The sequence below is a fragment of the Merops nubicus genome, unplaced genomic scaffold (assembly GCF_000691845.1).
Source record: "Merops nubicus isolate BGI_N331 unplaced genomic scaffold, ASM69184v1 scaffold8607, whole genome shotgun sequence".
Classification (NCBI taxonomy): Eukaryota; Metazoa; Chordata; class Aves; order Coraciiformes; family Meropidae; genus Merops; species Merops nubicus.
This window is the reverse complement of record NW_008622245.1, coordinates 5,891-16,163: the sequence shown is the minus strand read 5'-3', so window position 1 is coordinate 16,163 and position 10,273 is coordinate 5,891. Positions and strand designations below refer to the sequence as shown.

Genomic DNA, 10,273 nt, shown 5'->3' with positions numbered 1-10,273 from the left:
TCCCAGTGGAGGCAAGCTCCAAAGCCAGGCTGGTGCAGGTCTCCATCCCCATCACTGTCACTTCTGGCCCATCTCCAGACATGGCTAGAGCCCAGCACACCTTCCACGTATCATAACTCTTGGAGAAAGATTCTGGGCTGGTGGTCCCAGACACTGAGATTTGCCCCCAGACACTCACAGGACAGGTCTGGGGAACCCTCCCTGTTCTCCACCCTTGGTCTTGGGCAGTGGGTGGCAGCAGCTTAGCTCCTGGGGTGTTTTGAGCCCTTATTTTTGATGAATGAGGTCTTCTCCTATCCCTAGTGTTGCTATTCACTAGCAGGGTTTAGAAGAGACGTACCAAAGTCAAGCGGCGCTAGAAGTGTGCAAAGCTGCCCCAAAATTCTTTTCCTGGTGGTCCATAAAATTTCTGCTCTCCTCCAACGAGACATTGACCTCAATCAACCACTCATGGGGGGCTGACCCACCTCAGCTAACGGCCCATGTCATTCCCACTCCTGCAGGCGGTCGCTTTTGCCTCCCTTTTCTTCATCCTGGTCTCCATCACGACCTTCTGCCTGGAGACGCACGAGGCCTTCAACATCGACGTCAACGTGACGGAGACCTTGGTGGTTGGCAACACCACGACGGTCCTGCTGACACACAAGGTGGAGACCGAGCCCATCCTCACCTACATCGAAGGGGTCTGCGTCCTCTGGTTCACCCTCGAGTTCCTGGTTCGCATCATCTGCTGCCCAGATAAGCTTCTCTTCGTTAAAAACCTGCTCAACATCATTGACTTCGTGGCCATCTTGCCCTTCTACCTGGAGGTAGGTCTCAGTGGCCTGTCCTCCAAAGCTGCCCGGGATGTCCTGGGCTTCCTTCGGGTGGTGCGTTTCGTCCGGATCCTCCGGATCTTCAAGCTGACTCGGCACTTTGTGGGTCTCCGGGTGTTGGGCCACACGCTCCGGGCCAGCACCAACGAATTCCTGCTCCTCATCATCTTCCTCGCTTTGGGGGTCTTGATTTTCGCCACCATGATCTACTACGCCGAGCGGATCGGAGCCAAGACGTCCGACCCCCGCGGGAGCGACCACACTCACTTTAAGAACATCCCCATCGGGTTCTGGTGGGCCGTGGTCACCATGACGACCCTGGGCTACGGTGACATGTACCCCAAAACCTGGTCGGGCATGGTGGTGGGGGCTCTCTGCGCCTTGGCCGGGGTGCTCACCATCGCCATGCCCGTGCCCGTCATCGTCAATAACTTTGGGATGTACTATTCGTTGGCCATGGCCAAGCAGAAGCTGCCAAAGAAGAAGAAAAAGCATATACCCCGTCCGGCCCCGCTGGACTCTCCTGCCTTTGGAAAAGCTGAGGAGAACTCCCCCCGTAACAGCACCCAGAGTGACACCTGCCCCTTGGCAGTAGAGGAGGGGGTGGCTGAGAGGAAGCGGTCAGGTGAGACCCCAAAGGTGGGGTGGAGGGAGGGGAAGAGCTCTGGGAGACCCCACGGCAGAGCTGTTGGTCCCCTGGGTCCCAGAGTCCCTGTAGGCTGCCCTGCTGTAGGACATGGCTCCCAGCTCTTGGGTTGGTGAGAACCTGGTGCAGGAAGGGCTGGGGGCCTTGGGTTGGGGGTTTGGGTTGGGGGTGAGTGCTGGGTGCCATACTGGTGGGCCAGGATGCTGCAGATCAAGATCCTCACCCCAGGAAGGGGGGGAAGGGCCATGTCCTGCTCTCCTAACGGCATAGATCAGGTCAGCATGATGTGATTTGAGGTGTCCCTCCCTAGCTCACCTCTTCCTCCTGCTGACAGAGCTTAGGACCATTTACCCAACTCCCCTCTTAGCCTGGTAATGCCCCTGAGGTATCCTGAGACTCTCAGACTGGTTTGGGTTGGAAGGGACCTTTAAAGCTCATTGAGTCCAACCCCTCTGCAGGGAGCAGGGACATCCCCAGCTAGAGCAGGTTGCTCAGAGCCCCATCCAACCTGGCCTTGAAGACTCCCAGGGCTGGGCCATACACAGTCTGTCTGGGCAACCTCCCACCAGCACTCAGGGCAAGCCGGTTGCTCAGAGATAAATCCATGGATAAATCCATGGATACTCCCTGGGGCTTGGTCCCACCTCCCCGTTCATCTTCTCCGAGAGGCAGCATCTCTCCACCACAAGCTCAACACAGCTCCACATCAGGGGCAGGAGCCAGATTTGCCCCTGTACATTTGTTATGTGGTCTCCTGCACTGAGGTGAAGTTTGGGGCTTGGCCAGTCTTTCCTGCAGGTCAGGAGAGGGCATGGCCCCAGCTGTGGGCAGCTGTATCTCCTGGATGAAGCCTGTGGGGCTGTGAGGGCTTTGCCACTGGCCACGGAGGCTGCTTTGCCCTTCTCATCTGGCGTGGTTGGCTTTGCAGTGTGGCACAGGAGGGACCACGGTGGGGTTGTGTCCTGCTCCAACATGGCATTCCCAGAGGTCAGCCCTGAGCAGCCACACGTCTGCTCAGTGATGGTCCTTCACCCCGGGGACATGGGGAGCTCCAGATAGGTGCTTTCCTCCCTAAATCTCCCTTTTCCACGTGCCTACACAACCCACCTGCCCCAGGAGCCCTGGTAGTGGGGACCAGGGAGGGTCCTGCTTTGGAGAAGCAGGTCAACATCCCTCTACCCCAACACTGATCCAGGAGCTCAGGTCAGACCCTCCCCTGACCCAGCACCCTCTCAGCTAACGAACCAGAGTCAGATGGCAGAAATTAGCACTTCAGGACTAACCTGAGCCACCAGTGTGAATGCTGGAGAGCTAATTCCCACCACTTGGGTGGGTGGACTCAAAGACCAGGGGCGTTCCTTCCACGGCTTGGCTTCCCACAGGGTACAGAGCCCTCAGCAGGAGTCAGAGCTGCTGTTTGCTGCTTGGGGTTAGAGCCTGGCACAGTCCTGCTCCCCAGGTCACTCTAAGTTAGCACATCCAGGCTGCTGTTGCCCTGGGCCACCTGCAATCTGGTCTCCTGCTTCCTTGCACGATCTAAACAAACCCTTCTGGCCACCCCAAGCACCTCGTCCTGTGGCTTTGACGGCTCTGCTGATGGGTCTCTGCTCCCTGGCAGACTCCAAGCAGAACGGGGAGGCCAACGTGGTGCTGTCAGATGAGGAGCAGCCGCTGTCCCCGGCCGACGAGGAGAAGAGACCCATGAGACGCTCCAGCACCCGGGAGAAGAACAAGAAATCCTCCACCTGCTTCCTGCTGGCCACGGGTGACTTCTCCTGCACGGCAGACGGGGGCATCCAGAAAGGTATGGAAGCTGCTGGAGCTGGGAGCTGGCCCGTGGGCCGGGGAGGGGGAGGTTGGGGTGGAGGTTTGGTGCATCGACCCGAGGCCGTGGCTCATCTCCACCTGGCTGTCCTTCTCTGCTCCCCAAATCCACTTGTCTTCCTGCCTCTCCATCCGCTTCATCTCTGTCCACCACGTCTCTCTGTGCTAGCTCTACCCTCTTTGTTTTCTCCTCCCCTGATCGCCACCCTTTGGGGGGCTGTGACCCCACCCTGCCCTCCTCAGGGACACGTCTGTCCCTTTGCTCCTCAGCTGCCCCTTGTCCCTCCAGCTCTCCTCCCTGGGCTTTGATAACCTGTCTCAGGGTGCTGGGAGGGGGACATCCCTCCTGGGGACGTGGTGAGGTTATGGTGGAAGGTGGTCAGAAGGGTTTCAGGAGGGAAAAAAATCCAGAGGCTTTTTCTTTCCTCTGCTGCTCTGGTGCCTTTGGGTGGGTTGGAGCGTGGGGAGCCACGATGTGTTGAGTGCTGCCTTGCCAAGAGCCCGGGGCTGCCAGAAGGGCTGTCTCCTCTGGCTTTGGAAAGGGAGCTTCGCTCAATGTTGAGGTTCTCTGTAGGAAACTGTGGGGGAGATGAGTCAGGAAAACACAAAACTCTTCTTCTCGTGACAAAACGACAGCCTGGTGCCTTCAGGCTGTCCTCCAGCCTCCTCTGCTCCACCAGCGAGCGTGCCCTGTGCCCGTGTGCCAGCGCCCCAGCCCCTGGGAGGGTAAATCCAGTGCCTGCCTTGAGTCACAAAATCCAGCTGCACCCTCCTCAGTCTTAGGACTCCACTCAGTTTTTCAGTCCTGTGGTTTTCCTGCGAGTCCAGGGTGGTGTGGGGTGATGTAGCTGTTGAGGTCACCCACCTCCACCTCCTTGGTGCCACCTAATGCCAGCTGCTCACGGGAGTGGTGCACGTGAGCTGGGACCAGGCAGGAGGAAGGATGATGTGCTGTGTCTCCGAGCTGCACGCCGAGACCTGCTGGCTCCTGGAGATGAGGTTTTGGAGGCCATCAAGGGTTTGGTGCAGCAGTGCTGCTTGGGGTGGTAAAGACTGGGTGGGCTTGGAACACAGGGAGGTGTTCAGGGGCAATCATGATTCTTAGATCAGTAGAAGCAAACTGGTTGCTTCCTCCTGGGAGATCAAGGATCCCCTTCGGCTTTCCTGCTCAAACTCATCCCTTAGAAAGAGGGGAAAAGTGAAAAGTTTTGCTCATCTTTGGGCAGAAGGGGACTATACAAATATTTGCTTGAAATGCCTCAGTGGTTTTTTCCTGGAAGTGCCTTTCTCTGTGAAGTTGGTCCCTTTTCTTAAGGCCAGCTCCTGTGAAGAGGTGAGGGCTCTCTAGTCCTGCTCCAGACTGGGAGGGATGCTGAACTGGAAGGGATGAAGGAGAGGGATGAAAGTCAGTGAGATCTTCCTCAAGATGCCCAAGTCATGCACCTCTTCAGCTGAAACATTTGAGCTTGGTCCCACTGCAGCCAGGAGAGCTAGAGCAGATCTAAGAGCTCAGGAGCCAGTGCTGCTTGAGCTGGGCTTCCAAATCACATTACTTGGTTTCAGGAGACCAGGAGGTTTTTCTCCTTGCGTGGTGGCAGCAACAGCTACTTGAAAGGGCCTTTGGGTGATCTCGTTGTGTTCTGGTGTCTCTCCTGCAGATGTCAGAGTGCTTTTGACAATTTAAAATAGATGTGTACGTGGGTCACTTACTCCCACCTGCCATAAATGGTCTTGCACCTGGAGAAAGGTGGATCTGGTGTCCAGAGGAGCTTGAGCCACGTGTGAGTCCTCTTGGGAAGATGGAGCCTTGATATCTATGCCCTGCTCGGGCTGTTTGGGATGGAGTGGAGAGATGCTGTCCTGGGAGGTCAGGGCTGGTGTCTTCCCTGGTGAAATGCTCTTGTGTGCTCAGGGTTAGTGGTGACCAGAGATGATCAGAGGGGCAAAGCAGCCTCCTGTGCTCTAGCTGAGAGCTGCTGGGAGCCACAGAAGCCCCTCTTCCCCCAGCCCTGATTTATCTCCTGCTGAGCCTGTTTGTTCTGGTACTGGGATGTTGGCAGCTCTGCAAATTGAGATGAGCTTGGTTCCGAGCCCGACTTGCTGATGGCCATCTGTCAGATCTTGGGGCAGGTACTGGTGTCTGTACAAGCTGTGGAAATTGGGAGATGGAGCTGCTTCAGGAATATGCTGCAGAGCTCGGCATCCCTCGTGGTTTGAGCTTGATTCCAGTGGTTGATCTTGCTGGGCCAGCTCCAAGTGAAGAGCTGCCCCTGCCCACCACCCTTTGGACCTAGGCCCTGGAGAAGACTGAGCTGGTTTGCACTGGGTTGCCATCCAGCTTGGGTTTCTTGTTCCTGTTGCTGCTTTCAGTGGTGGCACCTTGCTCCCTGGCTGCTGGGGACACCCTCAGGCCCCTTATCTCCCTTCAGCACTCAGGGCTTGCTCAGTGGTTCCCCAAAATGTGTCCTGCTGGAGCCCAGACGTGTTGGCAGGAGTCTGCCTTGGCACGTGAGCCCCCATCCCCTGCTTGGCTGGAGGGATACAGAGGCAGGATAAGTCCAGGCCATTGAGATGGGTTGTGATGCTCTAGGAAAATGTAGTGACTGAGACCAGGCTGGGATCTCACGAGGATCCACAGGCAACGGGGTTAGATGGAGGGAAGGGGATTTACCCTCCTGGCAAGTCAGCAATTCCAGCACCTCCAAAGTGGCCATTTTTGGCTTGGTTGCCAGACCCCAGAGCACCATGGAGCTGATTTTTACTCTGTTGCTTGCTCTTCGTGCAGGGCTGTGACCCCCAGGTGCCTTGGGCAGTGTGGGACTGAGCGTGGGGCTGTCCTGTGAACCCCCACGGGTGATGCTGGGCTGGGGGGTGAGGGGGGCAAGGACGAGCCCACGTTTGCACGGGGACACTTGGGTGAGGAAGACCTCCCAGGGGCCACACGTTGCCCCTCTGCTCTGTTTATTGGATGCCTCTACATGGCACCTTGACAACACACCCACCTACAAAACCCTCCCCGTGACCTCAGTTAGCACCTTGGGATACCAGCTCCGTTAATGAGCTGCTGGCAATTAGCAGAACACGACCCTCGGGTGCTTTGCAGCTTGACTCTGTGGTGGCACTTGACCCCTGAGCTTGGGATGGATGCTTGGCCTTGAGGGATGGAGTCCTGGGCTCATTCCCACTTGCTCCCATGAGTGTGGCTTGGGGATAAGTTGGTGGAGAAAATGAAGTGTGGGGCTTGGAGCATGTTTGCCCTCAGAGTCTTGTTTTAGAGGGGGCCCTGGGGCTCGTTAAGGGTCTTTATGAGGTGCTGTACCAAACTGTGCTGCTTGACACTCCTTCAAAACCAGGAGCATGATTTTGGCCCCGTTCCTATGCCCATCTCCATCCCTTTCCATGCCTAAGCAAGAGGGCAAAGAGCATCCCTACAAAGTGCTCCACCACATCAGCAAGTCCTCGCATGGCCAAGGTGGCTTCCAGCAAGCCCTGACCCCCACCCTGACCCAAACTGCTGCTGTTTGGCTGCTGGATCCTTTGGTCACCCCAAGCTTTCACCAACTGGTTGCATCCTGGCACAACTGCTCCCCGCAGGCATGGCTCAGGGTGGCAGGGAGCTCTTCCAAGAGCCTCAGGGCTCCTGGGAAAAGAGCAAGGTTTGAGGAAGGACAAGCCTAACGTGGTTTGGGTTGGGTTTTGGGGGGAGTAAGGGGGCTTGGCATCAGCTGCTGTGGGTGGGAAACCTCCCCAGCTTGGGATGGGGCTGCGCTCGCTTCCCTCCTGGCTCCGCTGCGTGGGATTCATGCCAAAAAGCAAATAAGGAAATTGCTCTTCTCTGTGGGGCCTGATTCTGCTCCTGCTTCCTCTGCGAGAGCAGGGAAAGCTTTGCTGAAATCAGCAACAGGTTTAGGCAGGAGACCCCCTGTCCCCTGGACCTTCCTCAGCTTCAGAGCTGGAGGAGCCGTATCTCCTCGTGGGGGGCTGAGCTGTGGGGAGGTGCTGGAGACCCCCCTGCAGGAAACACTGAAGAAAAAAAGTATTCAAAAGGGCTAAAAATCAGATTCCAAGAGCTTTTGGAGCCTTTTGCAGGCGACGCTGGTGGCTCAGCGTCCTCCTTGGGAGGCACCCGCCAGCGGAGCTGGTGCGTGAAGCAGAACCCAGCGATGAGCCACGAGCTCCCCCTGCCCCGGGGGGGGACATGGGGATGGGCTCTGAGCTTGGCAGCACCGAAGGGCTCATCCATCAGCTTGTTTTTCTGCTGTCAGGAGCCTCCTCCCGCCGCTCCCCCCCTCCTCTCCCCCCGTACGCTCCGAGCTTCTTCCTCCGGAGCTCGCTGGGGCTCGCGGGGAGGCAATGGAGATGCTGGGGCTGCTCTTGGGGAAGGGTTCCTGGGCTCCTCACGCCCTGCAGCACCCTGAATTTTCCATCTTTTGGCAGCAGAGCTGTCCCTGCAAGGCGCAGCGGGCCGGAGAGAGGATCTTGGGGCTCGTCTTTGAACAGAGCTGCTGTCTGCACCTGGAAATGGCATTTGCAGAGCAAATCCTGAGTTTCCTGCCAGGAAGATACCTGGGTTTTGACCTGGGGAGAGCATTTCTTCTGGCTGTTGCTTTTCAGTACAAGCTGGAGCGATTTCTGGCTCGTGGGGGGAGTGTGAAGGGCTCCCATGCTTAAAGCAATAGAAATATTTGCTGTTTAATGCAGTTTATGGAAAATAAGGAGCACGTCTACCTGCTCCTTTCCGTACAGAAAGGTGTCAGCAGCAGCTTGCTGCTACAGACGGCTTAAAAACCAGAGCCGGGGGAATAACTCCTTCCAAATCCCTTATTTGTTTGAGTTCTGCTGCTTTTCCCCATTTGCTTCAGCCCACGAAATCCCCAGCCTCATTCCTCATTCAGAGCAATTTAGGAAACAAAATCCAACCACCCCCCCAGGACCGACTTGGTCTCCAAGCATCAACGATTCTCCAGTCCTGGATTTGGCCGGCGCTGCACGAGGAGCCGAGGGGAAGGGAGGGGAGTTCTGGAGGATCCCCAAAAGCTTGGTCACCCCTCCAAAGCTTAGTCACCCTCCAAAAGCCCTTCCTGCCTTTATTCTTTTCCAGGGGGTGGAATTGGGGTGCGGGGCTGGGCGACCCTCGCCCCGGCGCTCTTGGCTTTCCGAGCCTTGGGGAGGAGGCTGTTGGGGCTCTAACCTGTCCCTTTTCTCCACCAAGGCTATGGCAAATCCCGGAGCCTAAGCAGCATAGATGGTGTGGCAGGATCCACGGTGGGCTTGGCTCCCCTCACGTCCCGCTGCAGCTCTCCCTGTCCTCTGCGGCGTCCCTGCTCCCCCGTCCCCTCCATCCTCTGACCTCCCCCCGGCCCGGATCCCGGCTCTGTCCTCCCCGTGACGCCTCCACGGTGGTGCCCGTGCCCGGAGGACACCCAGCTGGGACATCTCCACCCTCCAGAAGCAGGTTCTGATCTTCTCTGATCTCCTCCAGCCCAGCGCCGCCGCCGCGCTCCCCCCGCCCCGTTTGCAGGACCTGTTACGTCTCCATTGAATTTTTTCTCATCTCCGTGTGTTTGGGGACAGTCCTTGGAGTAGGTGTTGGGGTTGGTATTTTTTTTCCCCTTCCCTTCCAACCTTCTTCATCCTCAATAAACTGGGCCAACCTCTGTGCTTCCCTCTGGCGTCGAGCCCTCCTTCCCGTGGGCTGTTTGCACTTGGGCTAAAGGGTGGTGGAAATGCAAAGAGGACACATTGACTCATAAAATTATATATCATTGTGCTGGAACTGGCTGAGTTCATATAATTTTAGGTCTTTTTTTTTCTTTAAAAGAAAAAAAAAACCAAAAAGCCTCAGGTTTCTGGAGGCACCAGATGAATAAACCTCTATTCCCTGCCCAGCAGTCGTTTCCCCTCATGTTTTGTGCCTTTTTCTGCATTTGTTCCTTCCCTGCTTGTGTCTGCTTCTCCATCCAACCTCAGGGATGGTCCTGGGGCTGAAAGTGGGTTTGGCAGCCTTGAAAACCAGCCCTGAGGTCATAGAATCACAGGATTGTTTTGGTTGGAAGAAGACCTTTAAGGTCCTCAAGGCCACCCGTTATCCCAGCGCCGCCAGGTCCCCACTGCCCCGTGTCCCTCACACCACATCTGCTCCTGGGCTCGTGGAGGTAGGATGCTGGAGGGCCCCAGATTGGGGGTGAGGAGAACCTGGGGACTGGGTGTGGGGAGAACGTGGAGGCTGGGAGAAAGGATTGGGAAAATCTCTGCCTGGATGCTCCCAGGAAGAGCTGGGAGGTGCTGGGGAGGGGAATGTGGGTCCCTGGGAAAGCTGCTGCTGGTGAACAGTGGGGAAATGAGAGATCTGAGACAAAATGATGCCTGCATGGAGGGGGGGATGAGTCTTCTGCTGGGATGGATGCAAGGGGATGGGAATTGGCTTTAAGCTGGATCCTCCCAGAATGAGGTTGGAGTGGCAAATGAGGTGGATTTCTGTAATTAAAGTGTATTCCTGCACTAAAGCCTTGGGGTAACTCAGCGGCTTTGTGGATCACCCCAAACCCCAGGAGCTGGACAAAGGGGTGAATATGGTGGCACTGAACTGGTGACTCCTGGGTGCATCCTCCCCTTTGGAGCAGGCTCCTCCAGCAGCAGAAGGAGCTGGAGTAGCCCCAGCCTGTGCAGAGGGAAGGTCACCCTCTGGGATTTCAGTGGTCTCTGAATCATAAATGATTTAACCAAGGTCACGCGCTGACTTTGGGCATGAGCCAGGCGTGAAAAACCAGCTCTGCTGCCCTGGCTCCTGCAGAAGAGGCAGATCAAGAGACCCAAATTCTGGGCTTGGAGTCACAAAGTCATAGAATCCCAGCATGGTGGGGTGGGAAGGGACCTCTGGAGATCATCTCCTCCACCCCCCTGCTCCAGCAGCTCCCCTACAGCAGGGTGCCCAGGGTCCCAGCCAGGCAGGCTTGGGATCTCTTCCGAGCAGGACAATCCAACGACT

At 56.8% G+C, this 10,273-nt stretch overlaps 1 protein-coding gene across 1 annotated transcript in view; it reads left to right on the top strand.

The window, feature by feature from the left end:
• Positions 1 to 482: 482 nt before the first annotated feature.
• KCNC4 (potassium voltage-gated channel, Shaw-related subfamily, member 4) overlaps positions 483 to 10,273 on the top strand; it is a 14,781-nt gene continuing 4,990 nt past the window's right edge. The window contains exons 1-2 of the mRNA XM_008944706.1: positions 483 to 1,440; positions 3,080 to 3,265. Coding sequence (XP_008942954.1) covers positions 483 to 1,440; positions 3,080 to 3,265 — 1,144 coding nt within the window. The remainder of the gene's footprint in view (positions 1,441 to 3,079; positions 3,266 to 10,273) is intronic.